At 36.5% G+C, this 19,555-nt stretch overlaps 1 protein-coding gene across 3 annotated transcripts in view; it reads right to left on the reverse strand.

Moving 5' to 3' along the window:
* Positions 1–19,555, reverse strand: part of RAD50 (RAD50 double strand break repair protein) — a 228,764-nt gene that overhangs the window by 39,215 nt on the left and 169,994 nt on the right. For all 3 annotated transcript variants that reach the window (XM_055302058.1, XM_055302059.1, XM_055302057.1), the window contains 8 exons: positions 14,437–14,565; positions 14,037–14,202; positions 12,507–12,700; positions 11,014–11,220; positions 9,317–9,499; positions 8,647–8,804; positions 5,293–5,468; positions 4,517–4,754 (listed from right to left, as the gene is read on the reverse strand). In XM_055302058.1, the coding sequence (XP_055158033.1) occupies positions 4,517–4,754; positions 5,293–5,468; positions 8,647–8,804; positions 9,317–9,499; positions 11,014–11,220; positions 12,507–12,700; positions 14,037–14,202; positions 14,437–14,565 (1,451 nt within the window). The remainder of the gene's footprint in view (positions 1–4,516; positions 4,755–5,292; positions 5,469–8,646; positions 8,805–9,316; positions 9,500–11,013; positions 11,221–12,506; positions 12,701–14,036; positions 14,203–14,436; positions 14,566–19,555) is intronic.

Below are 19,555 nucleotides of genomic sequence, written 5' to 3' on the forward strand. Positions count from 1 at the left end.
AACAATAAAACTGATGTTTAATCTTAAAAAAAAGCTATCAATTGTACTTCTGAAAAATTCCACAATTCTTAATTATAAATTAGTATGATGAATTAATTTCTAATGGAGTCTTATAATAAACTAAAGGAAAAACCAGAAACTCAAGGGTTTGCTCTTACATACTACTACTACTTAATGATTTTTTAAAAATCCACACCATGACCAAGAAATGCCAACCTAAAGTGGTCTTTGGCAACAGAAGACCTAGTTTGTTATGCCACTGAGATGAAAAAATGTCCTGAGTAAATATGAAGGTATGTAGATTATGAGTAGTTCCATACCCATGTTACTTCCTGAATCTTGTGATCATAGCCCAGAAGTTGATCTTAAAAAAATGTTCCCAGTACCTAAAAAGTGACATAGCTATGATAGCCTAATGAAATCAAGCATTCACTTGACTGGGGACATCTTTGTGAAGAACTACATGTATCCATTCAATTTTAGCCCTATCTTTACATCTTCACATACACACACAAAAAACCCTCTTATTGATGTGGTCCAGGGGTTTTGACAATTTCTGGCAATTATCTATGATGCTAAATGCTAAAATAAGTATTATCAGAAAGAGAAAAGATGTTTCCCAAAAGAATAGGTTATTGAAATTAGGATGCTTTGGTTTTATAAAATTTTCACAAACTCAGTTCATCTTTTTGTGACAGCATTCCTTTTCCAAGGGGATTTTATGTAAAAGAAACCAACACAGATATGGTTGGTTGAAAAATCAAAGAAATGGGGAAAAATACTTTTTATTTAACTGAGACTTGTAATAAACCTGATTCAGTATGAAGCATAATGAGAAACAGGTATATTTTCATCTGAGATTTCATTCACGAAGGTGTTCTTAAATTAAGTGTTGGTGACCTTTGGCCTTTAAATGAAAATATTTTCCTCAGAGAGAGTAAGATGTGGCTCTTCACTAGCTCTTTGAGCTCACTTTCAATTACTTTTTCCTTTGGCCTCAGGGATTTTGTACTGCCTGGAATGTTCTTCTCCTGGACAAATGCATGGCTAGCTCCCTTACTTCTCTCAGGTCCACACTCAAATGCCACCTTCAACAGCAATTCCCCTCTCATCAATCCCTCAGGTAATTCTCTACTTCCTTATGCTGTATTTTTTTCCAAGGCATTCATTTACTTGTCCACTACATATTTATTTTTCCAGTTCAGGTTATCTTACTTTGCATGTGACAATCAGAATGACATATGGTTGCCACTCTAGATACTGGGATACTATATGGATTAAAGTTAGCCACAAATACTTTGGCAGTCTTCTCACTGAGAGGTGGAGTCTGTGTCCTCTCATTGAATCTTGGCAGGCTCTGTAACTCTGACAGAGACCAAGGGATTACAGCAGAAGTAACACTGTGCCAGTTTCTGGGCCTATGCCTTCAGATACTAGGAGCTTCGATTGCCTGTCTTTTGGACTACTTGCTCTTAGGATCCTTCATTTGGTAATCCAACCACTATGCTGTCAAAATCCCAAGACACACAGGCACTGTGTCTGACAGCCCCAGTTGCGTTTCCAGCCTGTAGTGTCACTGCAAGTCATCTGAGTAAGCCACCTTGAGCAATGGGTTTAGGAGGGTCTTGAGATGACTGCAGCCAACATCTGACTACAACCACATGAAAGACTTTACGAGGAACTACCCAGCTAAACCCAATTATCCCACGGACCCATGAAATATTCTAACAATGACTGTTGTGAGACATTAAGTTTTGAGGAGGTTTGTTACAAGCAATAAATAACTGGAACAGATATTGTAGCTCTCATTTATTCAGCAAATACTTAGCAATGTTACAACACAGATCCTTAAGGAAGTACAACTATGAATAAGGAATGTACCTTACTCTGAGATGGGGAGCTTTGATGGCAAGCGTCATAAAGTATAATACGAAGCTGATTTCTGCTATTTATATTAGTATGACACAGAATGAAGCTCTCAATTCCTCTAAGTGCACTTTCTACCAACTTCAAATTTTATCTTTTCTTTTCCTTTTGTCTCCTTATCACAATCTCTCTATAGACCCCAATAATCTCATTTTCACCCTTTCAAGATTATAGAACTTGTCTATTATTGCATAACAAAATATCCCAAAACTCAGTAGCCTAAAACAACAGCACTTATTTCAGGATCAGGAACAACCATATGGGTCCTTCTGACTCAGGCTGTTTCACTGAAGTTCCAGTCAAGCTGTTCGCCAGCGGTGCAGTCACCTCAAGGCCTGACTCCTGGATAATCAGTGTCCAAATGGTACTTGTGGTGGAAGGCCTCGGGTCCTTGTCAAGTGGGGCCTTTCACAGGGAGACTCACATGGCAGGTGGCTTCCCCCATAACCAAAAGAAAAGGAAAACAGGCAGCTGTACTGCCTTACCTAACTAACCTAATCTTGGAAGGGATATGCTATCACTTCTGTCATAATTTATCGGTTTCATAGACCCATCTGGGAACATGGGAGAACATGGGACTATACAGGAGCATGAATACCGGGAGGGAGAGATCGATCACTGGGAATCATCTTGGAGGCTGGCTATCACAAAGCTTATCTTTGTAGCCTTTTCCTGAAATTCCTCTTCAGTTTTCTGGACAACATACTCTCTTAGCTTTTCTGCTTCTAGAGTTGTTCTCAGTCTTATCCATTCAATATATTAACATAAGATTAATTTCTTAAAACACATTTTTCATTAAACCCCCTATCACCTATCAGTGAGTGTTGTAAATAGGCCTGAACATATAACATAGCCCTATCTTCTCAACTTATGGGAATCAAACTCCCCAAATGATTCCTCTAACTAGAGATCACCTTTCTATTATAGCACAGGTCAGACTCTCCTTCCCTTTACACACAGTGCTCTCATTTCTCTCTATACTTGCCTTCTGTTAACTGAGTCAAATCAACTTCCCTACATTTTATTTTTTTTTAGAAGATTTTGTTTATTTGAGGGAGAGCCAGCATGAGTGTGGGGGTGGAGGGGCAGAGGAAGAAGCAGACACCCTGCTGAGCAAGGAGCTCAAAGTGGGGCTTGATCCCAGAGTCCTGGGATCATGATCTGAGCCGAAGGCAGACACTTAACTGACTGAGCCACTCAGGTGCCCCCTGCTTCTTTTTAAAGATTTTATTTATTTATTTATTTGAGAAAGTGAGAGCACAAGCTGAGGGAGCAGCAGAGGGAGAGGGAGAAGCAGGATCCCTGCAGAGCAAGGAGCCCAATGTGGGGCTTAATCCCAGGACCCCACGGATCATGACCTGAGCTGAAGGCAGACATTTAACCAATTGAGTCACCCAGGTGCCCTCAAATTTCCTTATGCTTTACATTCCCCTCCCATATGTTCTCAAAATCTTATTCTCATTCTGTAGTCCTCTAGCTTCTCTCCTCTTAACTAATGCATTTGTCTGAACCAATTAAGAACTTAAGTGCAGCTTTCTAAATATTCAATTCTGAGAGCTTGTCTCCTTACAGAGACCATCAGCCCCTTGAAGATTGTGTCATTTTGGTCTCTGTGATCAATCTCTGCTCTATGTTGTGGAAGACACCAAGGCATCATCACATACTTTTCTGACTTGATTTTATTTATAAATAGGCCATCATATGAATTTCTTGAATAAGTGAGGGAAAAATAAACAAAATCATGATGACTCATTCTTCTTGAAAGTGGAAAAGACATACAAACATAGTTTAAAGTTTGTCTGTTGGGGGAGGTTTTCAGTATTTTAATTCTTTTGATGAATTGAGAAAGTGAGAGATCAGCAAACAAGTCTGTATCTGTCAAAATTTATGCCCTCAAGCCAAGTCTCAGAAATTAACACATACATACACACAAACATAAAACAGTAGAAATTATAACTGCTCTATGACTAGTTTAAGAAGTCTACTTTTACATAATTTTTTTCTTTTTTAAAAAATTTTTATTTACTTATTTGAAAGAGAGAGAGAGAGAAAGAGAGAGAACACAAGCAGGGGAGAAGGGCAGAGGGAGAAGCAGACTCCCCGCTGAGCAGAGAGCTGGATGTGGGGCTCAATCCCAGGACCCTGAGATTATGATCTGAGCCAAAGGCAGATGCCTAACTTACTGAGCCACCCAGGCACCCCAATAATTGCCTTTTTTCTTCTTTTTTTTTAAAGGATTTTATTTATTTATTTGACAGAGAAAGAAAGCACAAGCAGAAGGAATGGCAAACAGAGAGAGAAGGAACAGGAGGCTCCCTGCTGAGTAGAGAGCCCCACTTGGGGCTGGATCCCAGGACTCCAGGACCATGATCCAAGCCGAAGGCATATGCCCAACTGACTGAGCCACCCAAGGGCCCCACTTTTCCTTATAAGATAAATAACATGAGATGGGACACACTGGTTCAGAATCTTGACTTGTACTTTTATTCATCTAACCCATTGTGGAACACCTACCATATGCCAGGGACTGGATGGGTACCTTTTACAGTGCTGCTGTTCATGTACAGTAATGGTAAATCCCTATTCTTACCTCATAGGGACAAGTCCCAGCATTTCATCACGCCGCTTTTCTTTTTTCTTTAGTTCTGATTCTGTTGACTTGAGTTTATCTGGAGCAAGCCGCAGCTTAGACTGCAAATCACTGATGACTTCCTGTAATTCAGCTTCTGTTTGAAAAACCCTCTGACAGACAGGGCAACATGACTGGTTTTCATCCGTTAGCTGAGTAATGAATTGAGAGTAAACTGCTGTAGCTCCAGCCAGCATGGCTAATTTTAAGAAAATATATAAATTACCAGTAAGAATACACAATATAGTTTTGTCATTATGGTTCTATCTTAGATATATGATTATTCATCATTTATAAACATACAATGAAAAAAATAAAAATTCTATTATTTACATATTCTTTGAAAGGGCACAATACAGTCAGATTTGTATAAATTACTTTCTGGTAAAAAAAAGCATCACAAAATTTTGGAGCATATTGTGTGCCAGAAACTGTTCTAAGAGCTTTATACTATAATCTCATTTTCTCTTCTTTAACATCCTGAGTAGTAGGTAATTATATCCTCTGAAGAAAAGGAATGATTTTCTGAAGAAAAGAATCTGAAGAATCTGAATCTGAGAAAAGGAATGATGTGGTACTTTGCCCAAAGCCACAAAGTCAGTAAGTTGTAGAACAGGGACTGAAACTTAAGACCTTGTTTCTAGAACCAAGTTTTTAAAACTCTCATCTTTCATAATAACCTGTGAGTGAAAATTTACGAGTCAAAGTGCCTTGATAATATAAAGACGGTAACTTACCTCGCTGTTTTGAGGATTTTTCAATTTCTTCTTTAAGCCTGTCTAAATCACTTTCAAAGTCCTGGCTACCACAAACATCAAACAGCTTGTCTTCATAACTGGACAACTGCTCTTCTTTCCTTTTTAGTTCATTATTTATATGATTTTTATTTTGCTCAGCCGAAGCTAGTTCTTTGCTAAAATAAGAATATGGATTACAATTTTACAACATGAGAAATGAGTTTGAAAAGTCTGAGTAAGTAGATACAAAACAAAATCTGCCAATAAGTATTTCAAATGTTTGCTGTGACTAAGTACTTTTTTTGAGAAGTCAAAGCAACAGTCCATTTCTGCCTGAACTCTACCCCAAAGACAGTGATCGCCTTCCAAACCTGGTCGTTAACCTACTCCCAGACAAATGTGTGTAGGCAAAACTGTGTGATTTCTGGGGGTTCATGTCTTAGATCTCAGGTTAGGAACCTCAGCAAGAATATGCTTGCTGGGCAGCCCCGGTGGCTCAGCGGTTTAGTGCTGCCTTCAGCCCGGGGCCTGGTCCTGGAGACCTGGGATTGAGTCCCACTTTGGGTTCCCTGAATGAAGCCTGCTTTTCCCTCTGCCTGTGTTTCTGCCTTTCTCTCTCTCTCTGTGTCTCTCATGAATAAATAAATAAATAAATAAAATATTAAAAAAAAAAAGAAAAAAAAAGAATATGCTTGCTGGACACACTGGAGAGAGAGAAGAGAAAGGGAGAACATTCTCTTAATTCCCTTTGAACCTTTCACGGTATCACTTCCCTTCACTCCTGAAAGAACTATAGGATACACTTCCCTTACACTTACAGGATACAAAGAATACACTTCCCTTCACTCCTGTAAGAACTTCATCCCTTCCTTTTTTTAAAAAAAAAAAAGATTTTATTTATTTATTCATGATAGACAGACAGAGAGAGAGAGAGAGAGAGAGAGAGAGAGAGAGAGATTGAGGCAGAGACACAAGCAGAGGAAGAAGAAGCAGGCTCCATGCCGGGAGCCTGATGCAGGACTCGATCCCAGGACTCCAGGATCATGCCCTGGGCCAAAGGCAGGTGCTAAACCGCTGAGCCACCCAGGGATCTCACTTCATCCCTTCCTTGTTGCTCTCATCTACTTATGACATTATCCATTCCCTCTCATTCATCAAAGACCTTGATCACTAGTATAATTCATCTCCACTACAACTCTAAAATTATCCTAGCCAACCTCCATACCAATATAGATCAGGGTTTGCAGGTTATGATGCACTAGGCAAGTCATGTATGTAATCAATATAATGGATCATATTCAGCATATATTTAAAAATGAGACAACAAAATACATTGGAACAGACTACGCATGGTTAGGACACAAACTATTTTGAGAAACTTATTTCAGATTAATGTGTATAAGTCCATGTGTGCTACATCTTGATACTTTCCATTATGAGTCACAGTAAAAATATGGCAAAAATAAAGGTGATGCTTTGGCCATCCCAGCCACTGAGCAATGGTTGTCAACATCACTATCTTAGCACCTAACACTGCTGACCCCCTCCCTGAAGGTCTATTTTCTCAAGATGTCAAGAACTACTCCTGTCTGGCTCCCACTCCAGCTCCCTGAATTCTAATTTCCTTCACGTTCTCCTCTTGCTTTGCTTACCAACAGTAAATGTTTTTCTCTTTTCTTCATATAACCCCTTTAAGATGATACAGTCTATACTAATGATTCCAATTATTATTCATTTACAAAGCAACAACTTCCAATCTCCTGAACTTCAAGCTCCAATATTCTATTCCCTAAGAGACATTTCCATAAGAAACACAAATTAAACATGGCCAAAAGTGAATTTGTTATCTTCTCAAATACCTGTATTGAATTTTTGACTCTCTTGACACTTTGGGTGCAAAGTGACAACAGAATAAAGTGATCACTTTATTGTGGTAAAAACCAAATTATATAAACTTTACCATCTTGATCATTTTTAAGTGTACAGTGCAGTAGCATTAACTATATCACATTGTTGTGCTATACATCTCTGAAACTTTTACATCTTGTAAAAACGGAAACTCTGTAACCATTGAACAACAATTCCCTTTTCCCCCTTTCCCTACTTCCTAGCAATCATCATTCTACTGTTTTCAAGAGTTTGACTTCTTTGGGTATCTCACATAAGCGGAATCATGCAGTATTTGTCCTTTTGTAACTAGTTTATTTCACTTAGCAAAAATATCTTCAAGGTTCACCTAATTAGTGCATGACAGGATTTCCACCCCCCAACCCTCAGTAAGCTTTACACTCAATGTGGAGCTTGAACTCACAACCTGGAGAGCAAGAGTCACATGCCTGACTGAATGAGCTAGCCAGGCACCCCAGGATTTCCTTCTTTTTTAAAGCTGAGTAATATATACACAAATATCCACCAAATCTTTTTCCATTCATCATCTGGCTGCTGACAGTAATGCTGTAATGAACATGGATTTGCAAAAATCTCTTCAAGATCATGTTTTCAATGCTTTTGTATACTCAGAAATGGAATCGCTGCAATATCTGGTACTTTATTTTTATTTTTTTTAAGATCCTCCATTTTCTCTATAACCTATATCATTTCATATTCCCGCTAACAATGCACAAAGGTTCCAGTTTCTCAACATCCTCACCAATACTTACTTTCTGGTTTTTCTTTTTTGGTAGTGGCCTTCCTAAACTGGTGTGAAGTGATATATCATGTGGTTTTCATCTGCATTTCCCTGATGACTCAAGTACTTTTTCATATACTTACTGGCCATTTGTATATAGTCTTTGGAGAAATGTCTATTCACATTCTTTGCCCATTTTTTAATCCAATTATTTGTTTTTGTGTTGTTGAATTACAGGAGTTATTTACATATTCTAGGTAATAATCACTTATTAGATAAATGGTTTGAATATTTTCTCCTATTCTGTCAGCTGCCCTTTCCATAATTATTTCCTTGCTGTGTAGAAATTTTTAAGTTTAACGTGGTCGCATTTATCTATTTTAGCTTTTGCTGCCTATGCTTTTCATGTCAGGTCCAAGAAAATATTTGTCAATTTCAATATAATGAAGCTTTCCCCCTAAATTTTCTACCATTAGTTTTACAGTGTCAAGCGTTGCTTTTTGTAAAGGAGAATTTTAATCCTCTCATTAAATTCTGCAAACTTTTAAGGAACAAAAGGCCCAAATCAATTTCAACATTTCACTTGATTTATAAAATACAGAAGGACCAAAGTCAATTAACACAAAATATACCAGTTTATAACAATAAATAATAAAACAACAATGAAAAATAAAAACATGAGATAAGGGATCTATAGTACATCTTCAAATGTTACAACTACTTACTTCAATTTGGCCAGTCTGTCCCTGGTCTGATTAATTTCTTTTGATTTACTATGAAGCCAGTCTTCAAGCTGTTTTTTGTTGGGAAAATATCCTAACAATGAAGTTAATTCATCACTGTGTCGAGATTTTATTTTTCTAATTTGTTCATCTTTGTCAGCCTACAGAAAAAAAAAATTTTTTTAAATAAAGTCAAGAACAAAAATAAATTTTAATTTACAAATCTGAGATCAAGAGTCACATCCTCTACCGACTAAGCCAGCTAGGTGGCTCAGAACAAAATAAATTTTAGACTGATTAAAATTCTAGGCTTAAAAAATAAAACAATAGAATGCAAGAAGAAAATAAAAAAACGTCTTGAAGTTTCACAGTGGGAATTGCCTTTCTGTGCCATGAGAGAAGAGTAACAAAGTCTGACAATATATAAAAATTAAAATTTCTGTATGATATATAATAAAAATTAATAGCAATGGGCATGTGTATATACACTTCTGTATTAATTTTTGTAATCAGAAAACAGTTCCGCTCCAAAGTCTTTTTTATAGAGTATTAAGCTCACTTAACTCCTAAAATACATTGCCAGCACCACCTAAACACTTCACAGTGCATCTATTATGAATGTAAATTATTTTAAATACCAGAAAGTATAATTAGAACAAAAAGAAAGTCATACTTTGTCTTTGGTCAGCATTTCCATCTGGGTGCGTGTTGTTGTATGATGGTTTAACTGTTCCATCTCCTGGTCCAATTTACGCAGGGTCCTATCTAGGTCTGCTTTCTCGTTTTGAAGGCTTATTACTTCTGTTTTTAGAACTTCTACATTGCTGTTTTTCTCAGCCTTGCTTAGCTCACGTTCCTTATTAATAATTCAAACACACAAGTTTTTATGTTTTGTGTTAAAATAAAGACAAAATGTATTAGAAATCAACTATTCATCAGAATTACCAAAATATTACTGCTTGCCCTTATCCAAGAAGAGAAAAAGCATAAGAAATAAGATTTTAAAAGAAATTCTTATAAAGTTATCTTACTAGGTTATAATGGTAGAAAATTAGTAAATAAATCTTGGACAAACAGGAGGGACAAGTGAGAATTTAGTGTAAAACGGAGAAAAATATATCTACATATACAGTTTAGTGACCCTTTAGTTGGTAATTATTTATCAAGTACCCATGTAACTCATTACATTGCTTGGCATGTAGAAACCATAAAATAGTGTGATACGGTCTCTGACCAATGCTTTGCCATCACAAGGCAATATTGTGACAAACTGCTAAACTGACAAAAATGTATGGTAGATGCTACAGAGCAAATAGAAATGTTTACTTATATTATCAAGATGGGATCTGAGAGGGAGATTAGCCAAGCTTTAGGATGCCCACTTTGGTGGCAGAAATGTGAAGGAAGGGGACAGATTAGAAATGAGGAAGAGAAACTTGGAAATTCATGAAAAGAGATGGTCTAAGAAAATTTCTACCACACACAAAGTGAGAACATGTCAAGAATCATATAAAATCTACAGTGTTTGGAACCTAGAGGGAAAATACTTCTTTTTTTAACTTAGGTAAGTGGTTCTTAGCCAAGGTACTCATAACAATCACCTGGTTTTGTTGGGAACACATTTTTCTTTTTTCTATTTATTTGTTTATTTATTTATTTTTAAAGACTGTGTTCATTTATTCATGAGACACAGAGAGAGGCAGAGATATAGGTAGAGGGAGAAGCAGGTTCCCTGTGGGGAGTCTGATGTGGGATTCAATCCCAGGAGCCCAGGATCACGACCTGAGCCAAAGGCAGATGCTCAACCACTGAGCCACCCAGGCACCCCACTTTTTTTTTCTTTTAAAGATTTTACTTATTAGAGAGAGAAAGAGAGAGAGAGAGAGAGAGAGAGAGAGAGAGAGAGAGAGAGAGAACATGCATGAGCAAGGAAAGGGCCAGAGGGAGCAGCAGATTCCTCGCTGAGTGGGGAACCTGACATGGGACTCAATCCCAGGACCCTGGGATCCTGACTTGAGTTGAAGGCAGATGCTCAAGTAACTGAGTCACCTAGGCACCCCTGGAACACGTATTTCTATTCCCCAATCTAGAGATTTTGATTAACAAGGTCTGAGGTAAGGTTTAAGCATAAGTCTTTTTTAAAAGCTTCCAAAGTGATTCTAATTTTCAATCCACCTAGTTCCAGAATCAAAGAGTTGGTATGATTAAATATTCAGATGTTTCCATTTTGTATGAGATTCATAGACAAGGTTGACATTTTTACTGAAATGCCATAATCTTAACAATTAGCAACAGACAATATACTTCAGAATATAAGATTCTAAACATCTGATATCTTAAAATTATTAGATTACTCAAATAATATCTTACAGCTTTTGAGAGCTCCTGGTCCAGTTCAAGAATCCTGTCTGAAGATCCTTCCAACTGCTGTAATTCATACTTCACATTTCTCAGCTCATTCTGCTTCTTACTTAGGATTTCTGATTTTAGCTCAATTATTCTTCCCAGTCCAGTTTTCTTATCCCTTATCTCATCTATCTGTTCTTGTTTCAGAGTCTCTTTTTCTGCAAAGTCATTCTACATATGAGAAGAATGAGCATTAACAATTTTTTTCACTGAACAATTTATTAATAAAGTTTTTTAAATGCAAAATTAACACATGCACACTAAGGAAAATATAGCAAAGTAAAAAATATAATGACTATCAACCAGAGAGAATTACTAGTAACTACGAGCAAACTTTTCCTTTATAATCACCTTTAAAGATTAGATTTGTGGTCATCAGGGGCAAAAGGCGAGAGGAGAGAGAATTGAAGGACAGTGGTCAAAGGTTCAAATTTCCAGTTATAAGATTAGTAGGTACTATGGATATAATGTATACCATGAGGACTACAGCTAACGCTGCTGTATAATACATAGAAAAGTTGTTAAGGAAGTATACATCCTAAGAGTCTCATCACAAGGTAAATATTCTTTTATTGTAACTACATGAGGAAATGGGTATTAGCTGAACCTATTGTGGTAATCATTTCACAATATATGTAAATCAATCCATCATGACATATGTCTTAAGAATATAGAGTGGTATATTTTTTTAAATTTATTTTTTATTGGTGTTCAATTTGCCAACATATAGAATAACACCCAGTGCTCATCCCGTCAAGTGCCCCCCTCAGTGCCCGTCACCCAGTCACCCCCACGCCCCACCCACCTCCCTTTCTACCACCCCTTGTTCGTTCCCAGAGTTAGGAGTTTCTCATGTTCTGTCTCCCTTTCTGATATTTCTAGAGTTGTATATGTTATTTCTCAGTAAAACTGGAAAAAGAGAAAAGAAATTTAACTTAAAATCAAATTTAAAACATAGTCTGTATTTTCTTCATATTTTTATCCTTAAAAAAACTGAGGACAAACATTATATGGTCTCATTCATTTGGGGAATATAAATAATAGTGAAAGGGAATAGAAGGGAAGGGAGAAGAAATGGGTAGGAAATATCAGTAAGGGAGACAGAACATGAAGACTCCTAACTCTAGGAAATTAACTAGGGGTGGTGGAAGGGGAGAAGGGCAGGGGGTGGGGGTGAATGGGTGACGGGCACTTGAGGGGGGCACTTGACGGGATGAGCACTGGGTGTTATTCTGTATGTTGGCAAACTGAACACCAATAAAAAATAAATTTATTATTAAAAAAAAAAAACTGAGGAAAGTTGCTTCCATAAAGTTTTGTTCTATCTCCTATAGATTCTATCCTAACACTAACCTGAAAATCTGACAAAACTCATTTTGTCAGAGGTCCACCCAAAAATTAAAACTATAATATCACTAGAGAATCTGACACAAACAAAAGAATATAGCAGTATTTACCATCAGTTGGCTGGCAATTTCTGCTTCCCTTTCTTGCCTCTCTCTCACAAGTTTGTGAAAATTTTTAATATGTCTTTCACTGAATGGTCCACGCTCAAAGCCGTCCAATTCTAGCTGTGTTGCCAAAGATTGAATTAATGAATCTCTAGCTCGGATATGTTCTTGATGCCGATCTGCTTGTAGCTGTAGACGACCTTTAAAAAACACAACCATAATGATTCTATTTTCAACTGATTTTTTTAAAAATGAAAAAAACCTGTACATTCATATGCAGCTATAAAAAAAAACAAAACACAGTAGAATCTCTTATAGCCTTTACCCAGATCTCCTCATTGGTAAATGTGGTATTGTGACATAATAAGAAATACATATTTGGTCTTTGTCCCTGCCTCCTAACACAAAACAACCAAAACTCCTAGAATTTCTGAGTGATACAGGTGAAAGGAGCATCTTTTGTTATTCATTTTAAGTCCTTTTCAGCCATACTTGAGTTTATTCTAATGAGGTGACTCTTAAAAGGATGAGAGCTGGTTGTCAAAAGAACTATGTGATTATAGAGTAGGAATTTTCAGTATCCACCTTCTCAACTCTACAGAGCAGCTGAAGATTAATTCAATCACCAATGATTTATCCAACCATGCCTATATAATGGAACTTTTCCATAAAAACCGTGAACAAGTGTTCAGAGAGCTTTCAGGGTGGTGAGAACACATCAAGGTACTGGTTCATGACTCCAGACAATTAGTCTCAAGAGCTGAATTCTGTCTGCTGAGAATTGGAGAATTAAATTACTTGGTATGGAAAAACCCATACATCTGGTGTCAGAATTGTTGTGAGCAGAAAAACAGTATTTCCTTTAGTAATATTTTGCAATATTATAGTATAATTTCACAGTCCAGATATTGACACTTATACAATTCATCAGTTTTATTAGATTTCCCCAGTGTTACTTTTATCTGCTTGAGCATATTAAGTTCTATATGACAGTGAATATAATAAACAGTTCAAATACCACAATAAACTTTTGTAACCATAAGGTTTTATAACTGTAACCATACTTGTTACTTTTTTTTTTTTTAATGAAAAATTTATTTATTTGAGAGACAGACAGAGAGAGAGAGCAAGCACAAACAGGGGGAGGGAGAGGGAGAAGCAGGCTGTCCACTGAGCAGGGAGTCCAATGTGGGGCTCAATTCCAGGACCCTGGAATCATGTCCTGAACCAAAGGCAGACGCTTAACTGACTGAGCCACTCTGGTACCCATGTTTTTTTGCTCTTGTCCCTTTTATAACCATAACCATACTAAACCTCCTGCCCCTCCTCCTACTCAGTAACCATGGCAATCACTTATCTGTCCTCTGCTTCTAAAATTTTGACATTTCAAAAAAGTTATATAAATGAAAACATACTGTAAACGCCATCTTTTGATATTGGCTTTTTTCACTCAGCATAATTTCCTGGAGATTCATCATTCATGCAGAAAATGCATAATATAGTTGGAAAAAAGACCAAGTTAACATTTTGTCCTACCCTGCTCAACAAGGAGTTCTGATTTTTCCTGATTGAGAAGCCTTGATTCTTTATTTAACTTTTCCAGTTCACGCTGACAGTCTACCAGTCTCCTTTCTTTCTCCCTTACTGTTCTCTGGTGATTATGATATAGGTCATTTAGTTGCTCATCAGTCCCTTGAAAAACCTGTGTATAGAACCAAAATAAAGAGCTTTATTGAATAAATAGAAGTTATCACTCTAAGGTACAAAATATGAAACAAAGCTTATTCAAAATCCTTTCTTTTAACACATACATGGAAGTCACACAAACATCAAGATTTGTATTTTTTCCGAAATATGAGTGGCAAATGGATTCAAATAAGGCTCATTAAAATAATCTCAAAATTCTGAAGGAGAATAAAATTCTACCACCACAAACCTTTTCCATTTTCTGTTCCAGTTCACTATTATCTTTCTCCATTTGCTTCTTTCGGCTATCCAAGGCTTTAATTTCATTGTCAAGTCTCATTATTTTAGAGAGATTTTGTTCAATTTCTTTTAGACGATTCTGAAAATAAACCAATACTCTACATAAATTTCACTACAGTTTATAGTGCAAATGAATGAAAAGAATAAAGATGCTAGATACTTAGTAAAAGTGATCTCTCTCATTTAATGCTAATAATGCTATAAGTTATAGGAGGCACTGAGAAACTGAGGATCAGAGACATTAAATAATTTGCACAACTTCTCAGAGCTACTAAAAAAAATTAGTAATTAAAACACCACTTCTAAGCTCCAAAGCCCATGTCTTACCCTCAACACCTCCCACAAAAGTCATTCATTCACTGGGTAGAGTCACATTATGTAAAGTACCACATTATAAAAACTTAATCTTTAACAGGCTCATTTATTTAAAAAAAAAAAAAACTACTGAGTGGGCGAGAAACTCATCATGAGTCACAAGTGCATTCTGAGGCTGAAGGCAAAATTTAGACAGAAAACTATATTTTGATTCAAAGTCTGCTCAAGCGCAGAGAATTCTAAGCAAATGAAGTGTGACAGATGATCTCACTGGCCTGCTTCCAGGGACAGTTGGTTGCCTGATCTCCTAGGAATACTCAAAACCAGGCTCAGAGTGTTCTTTCCTTGGACTGACACTGAGGATACTCTTCTAATGTTTGCCTCTACAATTCCAAGGCTGACCAATTCCTCTTCTGAGAAGGGGTGCCTGGGTGGCTATGTCAGTTAAATGTCTGACTCAGTTTTAGCTCAGGTCATGATCTCCCAGTTGTGGGATCGAGCCCCGCATCAGGCTCTGTGCTCAGTCTGCTTCAGATTCTCTCTCCCTCTCCTCCATACTCTTGTTCTTAGTCTCATTCATATAAAATAAATAATAAATAAAATAATAAAATAAATAGTAAAATAAAAAATAAAATAAAAAATAAAAAAATAAAATAAAATAAAATTCTGGGGAGAAAAAAAACCCTAATTTTAAAAACTGCCACATTAGTAGAGTGCTTTATATCAACTTTAGCTTTCACTGGTGTACCTAAATACACCCTTAACTTTAATGTCATTTAATAAAGTTATAGTAATACCATATCTTGTGATTTGTATATTAACAAGTTGCATGTAATCACCATAAAACTTTATATCAACTTTATATCAACTTTAGCTTTCACTGGTGTACCTAAATACACCCTTAACTTTAATGTCATTTAATAAAGTTATAGTAATACCATATCTTGTGATTTGTATATTAACAAGTTGCATGTAATCACCATAAAAACAGGAACTTTGTTCAGTATGCATCCCCACACATGAAATTGGTGCTATGTTATTAGCTAAATCAAAGGAATAATTTTACCAATTATAATTCATAGCTATCATTACATCAATGCCTACTATATTGAAGACATTGTTTAAGATGCTGCTATACATTCACTCTAACCCTTACGAGACTACTAGCTAAATAGGAGACTTGGAGGACTCAAATGTGCATGAAGTCACGTTCTTAATAATGTGAGGTAAGATTGGAGGCAGGGTGGTATTGCTGCTAACACTATAGGCTCTGGGTACTGGAACAAGGTAAATCTCAACTTTACCTTGCACCATATAAAAAATTAACCTGAAATGGAGCATATACTTAAATGTAAGAATGCAAACTATAAAACAGAGAAGAAAATCTTTGTGATTTTGGGTCAGGCAAAGATTTCCAATTAGGAAACCAAATAAACTGTATGAGGAAAAAAAGATAAACTTGATTTCATCAAAATTAAAAACTGCTGCTCTTGGAAAAGCAGTTAATAAAATACAGTATTTGCAAAACACATACATAAGGGCCTACATCCACAATAAAAAGAAATCCCACAGCCAAATAAAAGACAAAAATCCCATTCGAAATAGGCAAATAGGGGATTCCTGGGTGGCTCAGAAGTTTAGTGCCTGCCTTTGGCTCAGGGCGTGATCCTGGAGACCCGGGATCGAGTCCCACGTCGGGCTCCCCGCATGAAGCCTGCTTCTCCCTTTGCCTGTGTCTCTGCCTCTCTCTCTCTGTGTGTCTATCATAAATAAATAAATCTTAAAAAAAAAAAGAAAGGCAGGGCAGCCCTGGTGGCGCAGCGGTTTGACGCCGCCTGCAGCCTGGGGTGTGATTCTGGAGACCCGGGATCAAGTCCCACATCGGGCTCCCTGCGTGGAGCCTGCTTCTCCCTCTCCCTGTGTCTCTGCCTCTCTCTCTCTCTCTGTGTCTATGAATAAATAAATAAAATATTTAAAAAAAAAAAAAAGAAAGGCAAATATCTGAATGATACTTATCAAAGAAGATATGGCAAACACATAAAAAGACACTTAACATCTATAAGCATTAGAAAAAAAATAAAAATTATTATGAAAAAAAAAAACATTTGCAGATACTACCATGCCTTAATGGCTACAATAAAAAAAGACTGAAAATACTAAATAGTGTGAAGGATGAAGAGCAACTGCACTCTTTTTTTTTTTTTTTGCACTCTTATATGTTGTTAGCAGGACTACAAAATGGTACAACCACTTTGAAAAGTAGTTTGGCAGCTCATAAGGTTAAACATACACTTACCATACAACCTAGCAACCTACCACTAGGAAGTTACCCAAGAAATTTGAAAAGATATCTTGAAAAGCCTGTACACCAAAGTTTATAGCAATTTTATTCCTAATAGCTAGAAGCTGGAGAGAGACTATTATCCATCAACTAGGGAATGAAAAAATTATAATACATCCACAAAATTTATCCTCAACAGTAAAAATTAATTAACTACTCATACATGCAATACAGGTAGGTTAAAAAGATTTAAAAGACTATGCTAAAAACCAGAAACAAAATGCTACCTAATATATGATTCCATTTATATGACATTCTAGAAAAGGCAAAACTACGACTTAACAAATCAGTGATTACCAAGAGCTGAGAGTAGAGGGAGGGGACTACAAACAAACTTCAGAGAACTTTTTTGGGGTAATGTGAATGCTCTATATCTTAACTGTAGTGATGGTTATGCTACCGTATGCATTTGCCTAAACTATCAAATTACATACTTTGCAAAAGGTGGATTTTACTATATGTGAATTATTTTTCAATAAATCTGACTTAAAAAATATGGACTTAGGATTTAGTGAAGTCTGGACTCAAATTCTGGTTTCACACCATAGGAACATCTGTGCCTCAGTTTTCTTGCCTATAAAATCTCATAGGATTACTACAGGGCTTATTACACAGTGCATTTTAAAGCACTCTTATCAGTGACTAGCATATCATAGACACTCAACGAATGGGACCATTCATATCACTTGTGAAATAAATTCTGTGTTCTGAAAAATGTCTTTTGAGCAGTTTAACAAAGAGACCAGACTGATTCTTAAAAGCCCTGGATATTAACACCTCAGCTATGGTACTACACTCAGAAACTTGTCAGCTTCTATCACTGTCTTTTGTTGGCATTAACCTTATCTGGGCTTGAATCTATTTTGACACCTCTAGTGACTTCATTCCTTAAATCCAACCAGTCCACCAGATCCTGAATATCATTTCTTTGAAATCTGTTTTTTTTTTCTCAATTTTCATTCCAGTGTAGTTCACATACAGTGTTATATATGTATGTGTTTCTGTTCAGTCCCTGCAGCACAAAACCCAGGTTCTATTCCCAGAGCACACCACCTAGTAAAAGAAGCCAGGACAAATACAAAGACAACACAAAATGTAGCAGTATTTAAAGCTTAGGTGTTAGCGTGAAATGAGACCATGAGCAAGTTCGGTTATCAGGTATCCAAGAACCATGAACTTATGTGTGGAAGAATACACAAACAGGCCAGAGGGTATTTTTTGAATTCAAAAACAAGTTTCCCAAGGCGTTTCCACTGAAGGCAAAGAAGGGCCAAGGTCAGGACAGATTGTGGTGGGGTGAGAATAAAGCAGTATGACAGAATTCCTAAAGAAAGAGGGAATCTATAAAAAACGAGAAGCATGAATGCAGTATTGAAATGAAGCGGGCTTCTAGATGACTCCTGGGAAGGTGATCGGACTCAAACTTTAGGTTTAGTTCCACAAAGTAAAGAAACCTTGTACGTTAGAGCTAAAACCAAACCAAACAAAAACTTTGAAATCAACCACTTAATAAATATTTTCTGAACCACCTGCTATGTGCCAGACACTGAGATAGGCTATGAGGACTCAGAGAATAAAAATTAAACCCAGGGAGAACTAATCAAAACTAAACACAAATAAAGAAACAATATATATATGTAAGTGATGAATCACTAAATTCTACTCCTGAAAGCAACATTACAGTATATGCTAATTAACTAGAATTTGAATAAAAACTTGAAAAAAAAGAAAAAGAAACAATACCTCACTATTTGTTATAGCCTTAGTTAGAATCCTGGCACCACTCAGCAAATGCCAGTTGTTATCTGTTTGCCATATCTTGATATTCATTCCTTTACAAGTTGTTTCTACCAAATGGATTTTCTTGATACTGTTTAAGAAAAGTTTTTCACTGCCTCTCCATCTCTAATTACCTACTTATTCATAGTCAACAAAATCATATCCCCAATTCATTCCTCTCTGGCCAACTCAGACAGAAATTCTCTTTCTTATTCCTTAGAGGTCTTACACCTGTCTCTCTCTGCTGTATGTGTGCCTTTCTAACCAGGCTGCTTCTAAAAAAGGTAAAATGTGTTCCAGTATCTTGGGAATTACCACACAATATCTATATACAGTAATCAGATAGCTCATTCTAAAATATCATTCTTACTTTCATACTTTCATTTTTCACTTATCATTCATACTTTATCATTCTTTTGTCTATTAAACTAAATTCTAAACCCAATGGTTCTCCATAATCTGACTGCAATTCCCTCTCACTCATTTTACCCTGGGTTACTTAACCCAGGCTCTTCCTCACATGATCCTGTTTAATAAACTGTATGTGTGAATACAGACATATAAAAATGTAGATGTAAATACATTTATACTGTATATATACATAAAAAGAAAAACTGCAGGTAGCCTGTATCTG

The sequence above is a fragment of the Nyctereutes procyonoides genome, unplaced genomic scaffold (genome assembly GCF_905146905.1).
Source record: "Nyctereutes procyonoides isolate TBG_1078 unplaced genomic scaffold, NYPRO_anot_genome, whole genome shotgun sequence".
NCBI classification, from domain to species: Eukaryota; Metazoa; Chordata; class Mammalia; order Carnivora; family Canidae; genus Nyctereutes; species Nyctereutes procyonoides.